The sequence below is a fragment of the Xiphophorus maculatus genome, chromosome 5 (assembly GCF_002775205.1).
Source record: "Xiphophorus maculatus strain JP 163 A chromosome 5, X_maculatus-5.0-male, whole genome shotgun sequence".
Classification (NCBI taxonomy): Eukaryota; Metazoa; Chordata; class Actinopteri; order Cyprinodontiformes; family Poeciliidae; genus Xiphophorus; species Xiphophorus maculatus.
In genome coordinates this window covers 6,262,413-6,276,097 of record NC_036447.1, presented here as the reverse complement: position 1 = coordinate 6,276,097, position 13,685 = coordinate 6,262,413, and the positions used below count along the sequence as shown (strand labels likewise).

Below are 13,685 nucleotides of genomic sequence, written 5' to 3'. Positions count from 1 at the left end.
TTCTTGTAAATTTTTGTCAGAAATTTACTCTTTTTATCTTCAATGTCTCTAATACGTAGTCGTACTATTGTATATATACGTCGAATAAAATAATTCAGTTGTCAGTTAATTTGTGACGCATTCCTGTTTTTTTCTCTTCTAACGTCTCATGTCTGCGCATGCGCTCCTTGCCGGGAATCGGAACAAGACAGTTTAAAAACAGCAGACACTTTAACTGGAAGAAGGAGACTGGGTTTTCTCTCTCTCTCTGTATGAGTCCGTCCAGACGGCACCAGGAAGACCGCTGGGGATGATGGAGGACTGTCTGGGCTTCCAGGCGCAAATCGCCTCGGTAATAGAGATTCTGGCCAATTCGGCGGTGGTGGAAATCTGCAAACTGGTGGACGCTGGCTATGCGGCTCTGCGCTCCCAGATGGACCTGGAGCTCGACAAGAGCCAGAAGGAGAACGATGCCCTGCGGCAGAGGCTGCAGGAAATGGACGTGAAGGTGAGGAGCTGCGAGAAGAGGCTGAGGAGGAGCCGCCAGCGGGAGGAAATGTACGCCGTCCATTTGAAGCCTGGCGAAGGTAAACGGACGGAGATGGCGCCGATGGGACCGTCGGTGTGCGAAGGAGCAGGATTAGAGGAGAGGGTCGGGGTTATGTCAGGATGGGGATGATTGTGAATCCCAGACGAGCTTGTTGGTGTGAGAGATCAACTGGTGACAGCAGCTGTCTGAGGTTGACGCTCTGTGGGCGTGGCTTCCAGAATCCCCCTCCACCAGGGCCGACCGAAGCCTGTTTGGGGCCCTGAGCAGATTTTAATTTAGGGCCCCCTCCCATACCAATATATCAACCTTGGATGCTTCGTCATTCCCAGTTTGGATGAATACTTGGTGTTGCACTTTATATTTGTCCAAACCTTTTGACAATGGGGCCAAAAATATCAAATTGGGGAAAAATAAATAAATGTGGGTATAAATGTTGGGTATAAAATATACACAATATTTTATTAAATTGTATTTTTTAAACATAAAATGCTCTTGCAGGTTTTCCAGATTAAGCAGAAAACACCAAACCATCATCTTTTTATTGATTTTTTGTCTTTTTATCAACAAGAACCAGACATGGCTCACTCTTGATTTATTTTGTAAAGTTTATTAAATGATCGTGCCCAAGGCTGTTTTTTGTGTGAAGGTTTAATTTGCTCTAGTGGCCTTTACTTGATAGTGAACTGACTATTGGTAGTGGTATTTTAGTCTTTTTTTTTTTTTTTTTAAATTACATTCAAAACAGAAACCTGGATTAATACTTGGTGTTGCACTTTATATTTTTCCATTTGCTTGGCAAACCAAAATGAAGACGTTCTTGAATTGAGATCAAGAGCCGCCTAAAATCGTTCCAAGGGTCACAAATGGCATTTTAGACACCCCGGCTCTCAGTTCTTATCTACATGTAGCCAGGATATCTGATAAACTGAATAGATACTCTGAAAACTGTAGCATAAAAGGAAAAGATACAAAATTGTTGGAGATGTTTAACCCAATAAAATAATATCCAAGGCTTAATCATGATGTAATATAAATGAAATAGTCCTTGAGAGTCTTTTAAAACAAATAGAAAACAAAACATTATGTTTCCCTTATATAAAATAAAGCATATTAATGTTCACAAAGAGCAATATTTACTGTCCTTAATTTTTCAACATGCAGTTTTCCTTTTTAAACAAAAAAACCAAAGACATTATACCGCTTATTATATAACATTTATCACAAAACACAATTGTGCATATTTTTCCTAATTCTGCTTTCCAAACACACTATTTTAAGAATTTCCCTCCAATTCCTTTATTCCAGCTTAAAACCCACGAAGAAATATGCTGTTATTCAAAATGACCACAAGGTGTCACTGTTGGACCAACAAACGAGCAGGAAAATTTTAATTCCTCTCCATTTAAAAGCACTAAAAACGAGCGATAATAAAAACTTTGGCCAATGTAAATGTTTCCTGAAGGCTTTGTTTTAGAAAGAGCAGGAGTTTTAAAGAGAAAAAACGGTAGATTACATATATTTGATATATAGCTTTTTTTTTTTTTTTTTTTTTTAACAAAACCTAACCTGTAAACCTTTTCTGTGACGACCTCAAAATCTAAAAGCGATGATCCAGAACAACTTTAGGCAAACCTGACTGAAAACTTAGTCATGCATTAAAAGGAGTTTTTTTTTTTGTAAAGAATAATGCATAATACAGTTTTATGCTATATTTTTCAGTTTCTGGCAACCATCAGCTTCTGTTGGCACCTCTTCCTGCAGCACCTGAAGACGTAACATTTCATCATGTTTCACAGGTAAATATTAATCAGCATAATGGAAATTAAAAATAAAAATTTTCAACTATTGTTGAGAAAAAAAACAACATTCAATGGAAAAGCACAAAGAATTAAGAAATATTATTCTTAAATTGACAATATATACACTCATAGCCCAAAATATCTTCACTTGATTCACAAATTGTCACCACATATTATAAAAGAAACAGTTCAAGCATTTATAACACAACTAAATAAAACAACAAACAAAAATACTTCAGTGAGAACCGAAGAGTATATAAGAAAGCAGCTACTGGGAGACATTTTACTTACTGTAAAGCACGGTGGGGGAAGCATGATGGTTTGTTTTATTTCTACTACGTCTCTACTAGATTTTTTTAAGTGCTGTATTTGACCAATAGAAATTTAAACAATAAAAATATTAATTGTTTTAGAAGTAAACAGGAGAAACAGTCGAGTTTTAAAGGTTTTTTTCCACGTTTTTATTTTCAATATGTACACTAAAACATTTGAGCCACATTTGTGTCAACTATCTTCTACTCTTTAAGTCAAATATATTTAACAAGTTTTAGATTTTGAACCTAATAAAGTTCATTATCAGATCAGAAATTTTGTTATATAAATATATACACTAATCAAATATAAAAACAAAGTCCTCCAGTATACACATTGTACATTTCAGTTTAGAATACGTATAATTTGTCCTTTATGTTACTATTATCTTATGGTTTCCAAAACATTTACCTTCACTGGTCATGTTTAGCAGTCTACAATATCGCCACAATCTAATACCGTCTCTTGTAAGATGAAAACTAACATCTTCTATTCTATTTAACCCATTCATACAACATATCCAATCATATTCTAAGCACTAAAAAACAAATAGTTTATTTATTTGGTTTATTTACTGTATTCCAGCAAGAAGAAACTAAGCTAGCCTTGCAAAAACAAGTGAAAAAGGAGCGAGAAAGCTGCAGCCTGGATGTGAAGGTGGAGGTCAACATCAGCACTGACTGTGGCGACCTTTCTTCTGGTGAGTTGACCTCCCATCGTAGTTTTAGCTGCTTCTGGTTGGTTTTTAGTGTTTCTCCAGGACCTTTGATCCTGACAATAATGTTGCAGTTGTTTTTTTTTTTTTTTTTTACATTTTTAGATTTTGTTTTTTATGGTAAATCAAAGAAAACAAGACATTACTGTCAATTATAGCAAATTTATGTTGAGTTTTGTTAACTGTAAAAAAAATATGCATTTTTTTTGAGAATTCTGCTTATTTCCTATTAATTATTTAGAGTCAGAAAATGTAAACTTGAAACTTCAAAGGTGAATGTGCATTGCGGATCCATTTTACTTACAGAACTTCTTTCTCTTTCTGTCCTTTTTTAGCCCGGGATCAGAGTGAAGAATCTCCTCCTGCTGATATCGTCATTGACACCAGTACCAGCACCTTACTGTCCTCCTCGCAGTCTTCTCCGTCTCCCACTGACGCCACAATAGATCTGACCTTCAGGCCTCGAGCAAAACGGAAGGCCATGAAACCTTTGAGCAGCAGTTTTCCTGCCGGCAGTGTTGGCGTTCAAAGCCCCGTTAGCAGGGAGTTTACTGAGTGCCTTCCAGGAAGCGAAATAAAGCCAGAGGAAACTACAGATGACAGCCTTCATCCTTCTAATCTGGCAGCTGCTGTGAAATCAGAAGAACCCGGGACTGACCTTAACTTGGACCTGGATCTGGCCTGGATGCAGGAGCGGGTCAGCCATCTTGGTGCAGCTTACGCAGTTGCACAGCTGGGTTTGGGGAACACAAACTCTGGACATGCTTCGTCTTCCTTTCCTTCGCAGGGAGAGGCAGACGCTCTTGACGGTCCAATGGCCGTCACTCGTGAAGTGGCTGCTTTTGCGCCATCTTTTGACATGGCTGGTGTTATCGCTGCTCCACATCCTCCTCCGCCCTCCCACTCCACAGGTTCTGCAGCTAAGACACCTAGTCAGCGGCGGCCGCCCAGGAACGGCGCTGCGTTTAATAATGAGCTGCTGGTGTGCACGGTGTGCCGGCTCGTCTTCCCAAACACTGCAGCCCTGGAGCAGCACCAGCAGATTCACACGGGGGAGAGACCGTACACCTGCCCCCACTGTGGGAAAGGGTTCGCCCAGCCTAACAACCTGAGGGTCCACCTTCTTGTCCACACTGGTGAGAGACGCTACCGCTGTACGCTGTGTGGGAAAAGCTTCATCTCTTCAAGTCATCTAAAGAGGCACCGAACAGTTCACACGCAGGAGAAACCCTACAGCTGCTCCCGCTGTGGACAGTCCTTTAGCCAGATGTGTAGCGTTCGGAGACACCGGCAGCAGTCCCAGTGTGGCATGTAGATGGTGTTTAATCTTGTCTTAAGCCAGACTAAAGATTCAGTCTTCTGTGTATCTGTGTGTGTTAATCGATCTTCTGCTTGAACAAAGGACATTAGACTTAACTCTGTCTGCTAGTTCATGACTGGTGGGTTTGTTGTTTTCAATGGTGTTGTCAAAGCTGTCTTAATGCGAATTATTCTAGTCTCCAAAACATTTCCCTGTTCATACTTCTAAATGGACAAAGTGAAAAATTACCTTTTCTTTGTTACCCAAGTAGGTTCCAAACTGTGAGGCACCGTTTGTAAAGTTACACAGTCAAAAATTAAGAGCGATAATTTCAGTTAATTAGCCTGTCACCAGAGGAAAAAATTGGGAGTTCATTTTTCAAAGTCACATTTTCACCACCTTGTTCGTTCATTTATAAGTGTCAGAATTTGAAGCTAAATATTTAATTAGCAAGCTAAATATTTTATATCAGACTAAATATTTTGTTAGCAAAACACTTAGCATCAAACCAAACATTTAATTAGCAACCTAAATGTGTAGCTTCAAACTAAATAAACTACTTTAGTTTATTTCAATCTAAGTTGAGCTTCAATCTAAACTAAATATTTAGTTTGAAGCTACGCATTTAGTTAGCAAGCTAAATATTTAGCTCCAAACTAAATATTTAGCTTAGCTAAATATGTAGTTTACAAACTAAATATCTATATCTAAATATTTAGTTAGAAAAATAATTAGCTGACAGCTAAGCATTTACCTTACAGCTAAATATTTAACTTTAAACTCAATACTTTCAATACTTAGCTATGACCTAAATATTTAGGATAAAGCTAAATAGTTAGCTAAATAGTTAGCAAACTAATTACTATGCTTGCTAACTGGCATGTGAATTTGTTCTATACTGGAAATTCACATGTGAATCTCGACTATTGGCATGTGAATATTAGCTTTATATATATCTCTGAAGTAAATGGTAAATGTTTAACTTTAAACTAAATATTTAGCTTTGTGTTTAAAGCCAGCTACTTAACTTTAAACTAAATAGTTAGCTCACTATTTTTAGTGTGAAGCTAAATATTTAGTTCTTATGCTAAATATCTGCTGACTAAAGATTTAGGTTGAAATTCTGATACTTAAAAATAAATGAATATCATTGTGATAATATGACTTTAAAAGAATGAACCCTCATTTTTCCCTTTCATGACAGGCTAAATAACCTAAATTATTGCTGCTAACATTTGACTGTAACTTTACAAACGGTCCCCATTGCCTAACTGGAAAAATGATCACAAACTATATAAATGACAACCACAATAAAACGTGTGAAGTTCTCCCAATGTTGTTGAAAGATGTTGCAGTGGTTTCTTTGTTGCTCCAGTAAAAATCAAGACATTGATTTATCCTACATGATAATCATAATTACATAAATACAAAAATTACATAAATAATTCTCATAATTACATGTAAGTAATTCACCAAAACCAATACGATCTTTTTAATATTATTTCACCTACTTTCAAAGCAAAGCTTTGAGTTTATAGCCTTTTTCTTTAAGTTTTGTCTGAACTTTATTAACTGAGACAGCAATGAAACAAAAGACACTTTTTTTTTCTGACAGTTAAATCAGACTAAAGTCCTTTTGGTTTAAGAATCACCAAAATAATTCCACAAAAATGAAGGAAAGAAAATATCAGATTTATTTATTATGTCTTTAAAATGATAAAGTTTTATACAGAATGTTTACTGTCTCTTTAAGCAATGAGGGGAAGCCCACTGATGACATCACAGGTTTGGAAACGTCTGATTGGCTAACTGACACGTTTGAGTTAAAACTGCGTGAATATGAACGTTTTAAAACGACAGCTGTGGCAAAGTGTTGTATAGATAAAATAAATGAACACCCAAAATATGGAATAAAATAGAAATAATTTGTCAAAATGACCCAGATTTTATTAAATGTATTTAATCATATATTCACTACAGCATCTCCTATAAGTGACCTTTACTGTGATAAATCTTTTTAATCTGGACACTTTACTGAGAAAAGGCTTACATCTTGTGATATTTTTATTAATTAGTTAAATTTACTTTACCTTTTAAATAAATTGAGCTTAAAGTGTAGTGTGAGTCTTCTTAATATCAGTATTAGTTATAATGAAATGCAGCAAAACAAAATATTGTGAAAATGTGTCAAAATAAAACCCTACATATCAGTGTTGTGTTTATATTTCTTTGAATGTAATCATCATAATATACAAGTTAAAAAGAGTATAGTAGATTATTATGGTGGCCTGGAAGGATCAACAAAAGGCAAAAGCCACATCATATTTTTTGTTGTGTTATTTTTTCCATTTCCTTCACAAAACCACTGTTACTTTAAAAATAAAAAATGCAAGTATGTTTATTGTTTTCTCAGTTGTCAAGAGAACAGCCTGCCCAGTACATTATATAGCTTAATTACACACACACTGATGTCTTTATTTCTGATAATTATGATGATTTTCTGCTTACAGCTAATGAAGAAATTAAAATCAGAATTTTACACCAGAGCAATAAAAAAATAAAATTAATGCAGAAATGTGGGCTTAAAGCCAAAGTATTTATGAAAAAAATATTTTCTTACACATTTGTTAAACCTGTCAATGTTGTGACAGTATAACATAAAGCAGATAAATTGAAAATAATGAAAGCCTCCGTCTTTTCAATGCTCAGCCAGAAACAACCAATCAAGAGCCAGAAGGAGGGTCCTAGTGCTGTCAATCAAGCTCATGCTCCCTCTTGCTCTTTCCAGATTCTTCTCCATAGCAAAATGCTAATGCTAGTTAGCATGGACACTGATGATGGTGGATGAATTGTTTTCTTGTCACAGTAAATTGTTTCTCCATCATTAGCACTTTTACCAGAACGTTCCCAAGAATGATTGACAGCGCTAAGACCCGCCTCCTGGCTCTGATTGGTTGTTTTTTGTCAGAGCGGTGCATTTCTTCAGAGGCAATAGTAGGTAGGAAGGTGGAGGAGATTGAATTTTCACAGATTACCTGCCTAATATTATACTGTCACAACATAGTGACTGTATTAACAAATACATAAAAAAACCTTTTTTGTAAACGTTACATACTGCAGTTTCAGTGAAAAGTGTGTTTAATACCTGCATAAAGGTTATTTTTAAACAAACCTCATTGGAACAGATTCTAACTGATCAAACATAAATGTTTACATATTTTATTTGATGACTTATGTAATATGATTACTGAACATTAATAAACCAGGGTCCAAGATAAAAAAATTTGAGATTCAACCACAATTAAATTCTGTATTGTTTTCTGTGTTGTATTGGAGTAACATTGGCATCTCTTAATGTTCTTTGATATTTGGCTTAAAAGACCTGAGAGAAGTGGAGAAAATGTTTATTAAAGGAGAACTGCAACAATCCTGCCAAATAATTCATCAATGCTTTCCAATTTTGAACTTCATTGTTGGATTTAAGCTCATAGTATCGACTGTTTTCTATGAATGAACATAAATGAAGGAAAACAGAGTAAATGAGGACAGCTCAGAATGAGAATGGAAGACAGGGACACGACGTCTCGGTTGAACCCGATTTAACACAAACAGGAAGCTGACGTCAACGGCAAAGGAAACCATAATCTGCACTTGCTAGCAACCTTCCTGTCTCACTTTCTCCCCCTTTCCCCCATAAATTTGAATTAAATATTCTTGAAAAATAATATTTTCTTTCTGTTCAAGTGTTTTGAAAATGGCACCGATGAGCATGAAGAAATTTAAATTCAAATTAAACAATATGTCACCAGAAAATGTCAGTAGAATAGCTGTTATTTAAACATACTTTTAAAATCCGACATTAAATGAAGGTCAGATGTTTAAATTAAGATAAATATGCTTTGAAATATTGACCTGCATTCAGATGATTAGTCTTAGAAAATGAAAATATGTTTTAATTTTCATCAAGAGATTTTAGATGATGCCATAATTTGTGGCTATTCACGTTGCAACACGTTTATAATAATTTCATCATGCTTTTTTCTTCATAGAAATTCAGCTTGGACCATTTAAAGTCAGTGAGTAGAGGAGAATTTGCACGTCATAGTTTTCATTCGCTTCTTTGTCAAAAATAGAGTTTTTATTTGCAGATTAGCAGGTTATTAAAAGGAGAGGAAGCGGTCTGATTTGTTTGAAGTGCAGTTCTGTGAGGTTATTATTATAGTTTCCTCTTCCTGTGACAGAAAAAAGTCAGATTGCGGTGAAGAAATTATTTTGCTGTCAGGTAAACCTATTCCAAGGGTCTTCAACCTGTGGTTCTGGGGCCATAGGTGGCTCTTTGGACCTTCCACAATGGAACCATGGCTCTTAATACCTTTGGCTAAAAATAATAAAGAACCAACAAGTATTTTTAAAATAGATATCATGATGACATGCAGTATTTAGCTTTTTATTTCATGGAATGATTGCACTGAATTTCCACAACAGAATGACACAAAATTCCAGTAATATTGTTCAGATCTATTTTTCTTTGAGTTATTACATCAGTCTCGACAAATATTAACATCTTATAAAAGAAAATTTATTGATACTTTTTTTTTTTTAGCAAAGATTTTATTACAAAACCTAAACAGAGGATTAAAATTGGGGTTCTTTAAAAAATAACAAATTTAATGGAGTAAATCTTTATTAAAAATTATAAGTTGTGTTGGAATGTTAGCAGCTCCAAATGATGATTTTTTTAGCTGAACTAAGGGGAGAAACGCCTCTTTTGAAAGGTGGAGGATTCCAAGTTATCCGAAGCTGGTTAGTAGTTTAAAATGATTCAAACTGGAAATGTTTTTATCTATGTAATAAAATGTTAATATTTGTTGATATTAACCTCTATAAATATAAAAAAAACTTTCTAAGTTGGATTTTTCAACATCAAGTTATGCTGGTGGACTTTGGCAGCTGCATCAACCCAGTTTATCAACTGATCCACCTGACCTGATCATGAGTGATGATGATGATGATGATGATGATGATGATGATGATGATGATGACGACGATGCTGTCGTTTGACGAGCTGAAGAGGTGGTCTGAAACCGCCCACAGCGTCAACCACAGAGTCTCTAGAGTAACACGGATGTAGATCGGCTGAAAGAAGAGGAATAAACTTAACACACCTCTTGTGAAAGTGTACATGTTTAATATCCTCCCTTTAACGTCATTTTATTATTTTATCCAACTGACATGTTTGAAATTGATAAAGTCTGTACTTCTGGCAGTTTGTATATCACTAAATCAATGGTGAGGGATGTAAATAATTAATCTTCTTACAATTAAGTGTCAACTAATGGTTTATTAGATTAAAATTAGTTTCAAACGATTAATTGATAACGTCCACTTAATCAGTCTTTTGGTGTTGTAGTTTGGTCGCCACCCAGCAGGGGGCGTCGCTGGTCATTATCCATCAGCGGCGCTGTTGGTACAGGAATCAAGATGGCGGAGATATACCAGAGCGTGAAAGAGAAGCAGTCCAAATAGAGTCCGGGGTGGGATTCTGTTTTGAAATATAAACACTCGACAAGCTACTTAAGTTGAAAAGTAAATACTCTAAAAAATCCTGAAGTTGAACCTAATAGCGCTTATTCAGCTGGGCTACATGACGGAGCGGCATCAACTGCTGCCTGTTCTGTTCTGCAAAAACCAACAATGACCATAAATAGTCGCCTTTAGTTTGATCACTTTTAAGTTTGTTGGTTTTCATGGACAAATAGCCACTACAGTAAATGTTCAAACAGATTAATCCACAAAGTTCAAAGTTGTTCAAAATTTCTAGCTCATATTGCTAACAGCAGTTTGGTTACTGAGCAGAAAACGGCAACAACGCTTGAACACGTTTCTAAATAAAAGACAGAACTGTAAATGTTCCCTGAATCATTTCTTTATTTTTATTTTCTGGATTTTGTGATTCTAGAATACTTTAAAATGTCTGACCAGTTTATGGGTGACATTTTGTTAACTTTGTCCATTAAACAGCAAAACACACAGGGGGTACTTCTTGTATCCTTTGCAATATTGGAAGTTGTGCGAGTTTTGCATGTTTTCAACGGTGGGGAGAATCCAGTCGTCAGTAATTTATGATTTGCACCTACGCTGCTCCTTTCATAACGGCGAATGCGAGAATGTCAATTTGTAAAAGTCTCATTTTCTGTCTCTAGGTGTACGTACAGTCATTTCTGCAAAGTCTGGGAAATATGTGGGACAACAAGTAGAGGCACTGGGAAACAATCTGTGTTTTTAGATTTTAAAACATGTGAAAGGTAAAACTTTCATAATTCCCAATTAACCATCAACTCTCATCCAAAATATGAGCAAAATAAAGTCAACAGAGCTGGAAACAGATGAGAACAACATATACTCCAACTATTGGGAATCAAGACTATTATAGTTAACTAATACTAATAAAATTACAAAAACTGAAATTAAAACTTTTTTGTTAACTGAAATAAATAAAAACAGTAATTAAAGAAACTACAACGAACTGGAACTATATTTTTATAGCATTTTTAAAATTAAAACTTAATGAACTTATAGATAGAATGTCCTTTGTTTTCATAGGAAGACAGGTTCAAACCTTGAATAGATTCAAAGTATGTTTATCTATTTATTAGTCTTTCAATAAGGAGAAAACAGCAGAGTCAGTTGTTGTTCAACAATAGTTGAATAAATTTTTTGAAAATGGCATCTTCCTTTGAGTATTCATTACCCAATCAATGTTTACATAATCACAATACTTTGACCTTTTTGAATTTTGCACCTAAAATTAACCAAAATATGAAAAAACTAAAACTGCTAATATGACTAATAAAATTTAAACTAAGACTAATATTTAACCAATAATAACTGATAAAAACTTGAAAACACACTCTAAAACGAGTTGGCCCACGAAGCTGTTTGCGACAAATGACATATCATGGTCTACTTCATGAGGAAATATAGGTTACTCAAATTATGTCATTTTCACGTCCTATGGCGGAGAGCGCACTTTATTTTGTAGCAGCAGCAACATGCATAAAATGCCTCTGCAAAAGTTTACCTTGCAGTAGTATCAGAAGATGCCACTGCTGCAACAGTTCAGTTTGCAGCAGCATCATTGATGATGCTGCTGCTGCATCAGTTGGCTTTGCAGTTGCATCATGTAGACTTTCAGAAAAATGATTAACTGTTTCTCAAGTTTGGTCAAGCTGCTAAAGTGCTGTGTGGGCTTTATACTGTTTTAATATTACATTGTTTTACACAATTGATTCTGAACCAAGTTGTATTTTTGCTTTAACCAGAACAACCATCTCCAGGAAAGTATTGTTTTTACTTCTTTATATTTTGATCCGCATGATTTACTTTAGCTCAGTTCTTCTTTGGATCTCTTCATGTTTTTCTCGACACACTTTATTTCTTTATTTGCTCGCAGTACTCGAGTATCTACCTTCTCATGACCAGAGTTGGGTTACAGTTACACAGCAAAATATTTTTTGACTAGTTTCTAGTGTAAATAATTTAGTACACTAGAAATAAGACAAAACTGATTTACAAGTGACTTTTCAGCAAGACATAGGAGCTTGGTTTAAGTAAATAATACCTTAATATTATATGTTAATATATTGGCAGATTCCTACACTTATAACAAGATGTTTTTTCCATTAGTAAAATAATCTACCAGCAGAACTGGTACTTCTTCACTAATATTAAGAAATTATTGGCGTAAAACAAGCTCCTATATCTTCCTAGAAATATATTTGGACTAGAAAGTAGACAAAAATACTTGTTAAGATTTTGTGTTTTTGAAGTCTACTCAGTAACATTTACTTGAGTATAAAATTCTGCATGTGAGAAAATATGAGGAAATACACAGAAGCAGAGAATGGAAAACTAAATGTATTCACCAAAACCACGGCAGAGTGACAAAAAACACAAAAACCACATACAGCTGTTTCGTCAGTTTCACTTTAGCTTTATACGAGCTTTAAAGGTAACTGAATTTGGAAATAATTTCTCTGAAACACTTTTACTGTCAAATTTTTCAGTGACTGGTGTTTCAAACTAACATCAACTAACAGAAAGATTTAAGATGTGTGGGTGGGATTCAGCATGAAGCTCTCTTTAGATGGAAGAGGCATAAACCTGGATGTCAAAGTAAAGGCAGACAAAGCGACCATTGCTTTCATGGCCACCAAGCCCAATCCAGTCTTAACACATTTAGCATGGTTTTTTCACGGCCACAACATGCCACCATCACGCTATTACGACAGTCATTGTACATACAATATAATGAAAAAGAAGTACATTTTTGCCACAAAACTCAAAATTTTCTAGAATTTCAAAAGTCAAAAATTTTAGAGTAAGAAATTTTAATTTTTTTCTAAAAAAAAAAAAATCAGATATTTATCTTAATCTTCTTTTCAAAAAAAGAAATGTTAAAGTTTTTTCAAAGAAATTTCTGAAATTAATTTCAAATTCGGAGTTTTATGGCGGGAATTAACTCCATTTTTTTCTATCCACAATGGCCGTTTTACGCTACGGCTTAAAGCAAGTAGCACACGTCTGCAGCCATTTATCAAGAGCAATGGACGAAATGAACGTCTGTCATTCGATTTTTTTCTTTTTTTAAAGTATTGCTAGCTTACCTCTCTGGCATCGGACTTTCGTTAATTTATTTAGTTTTACGAGCTTGCTGCTGTTATCGGAAGACTTGGGGGCTCTGTTACACTTTTAGCACTTCGATAGAACAACGGCAGGCAGGTTGCGTGCATGTTTGTCAGTCCGACTTTAGTGGCATCGCCATAATTTCTCCTTCCTTGTCTTAACAGATAACGTCCGGTTACATTTCAAAATAAGAGCATCAACGTAAATCACATTAATGGTAGAAGCTTTTCAGGGCCACATGTTGCTACCTTGCCATTACATTAAAAAACAAAAATCCGTTTTGGTTGCTGAAATAATGCGAAACTGACATAAGTTGTTAAAGCCAAGTAATAAAGATATTTTAAA

General features: G+C 35.2%; 1 protein-coding gene across 1 annotated transcript; it reads left to right on the top strand.

The window, feature by feature from the left end:
• The first annotated feature begins 39 nt into the window (after positions 1-39).
• On the top strand, positions 40-5,157 carry LOC102237898 (zinc finger protein 648-like). Its single transcript, XM_023333349.1, has 4 exons — positions 40-566; positions 2,249-2,325; positions 3,226-3,340; positions 3,691-5,157. The coding sequence occupies exons 1-4, from the start codon at positions 290-292 to the stop codon at positions 4,668-4,670; spliced, it is 1,449 nt and encodes a 482-aa protein (XP_023189117.1). The 5' UTR covers positions 40-289; the 3' UTR covers positions 4,671-5,157.
• Positions 5,158-13,685: the final 8,528 nt, after the last annotated feature.

Bases quoted from the DNA above. Each gene is read 5' to 3' on its own strand.
- LOC102237898 (XM_023333349.1), top strand. From the start codon at position 290: ATGATGGAGGACTGTCTGGGCTTCCAGGCGCAAATCGCCTCGGTAATA. The intron at 567-2,248 runs GTAAACGGACGG...TATATTTTTCAG, and splicing joins CCATTTGAAGCCTGGCGAAG to TTTCTGGCAACCATCAGCTT. The intron at 3,341-3,690 runs GTGAGTTGACCT...GTCCTTTTTTAG, and splicing joins CTGTGGCGACCTTTCTTCTG to CCCGGGATCAGAGTGAAGAA.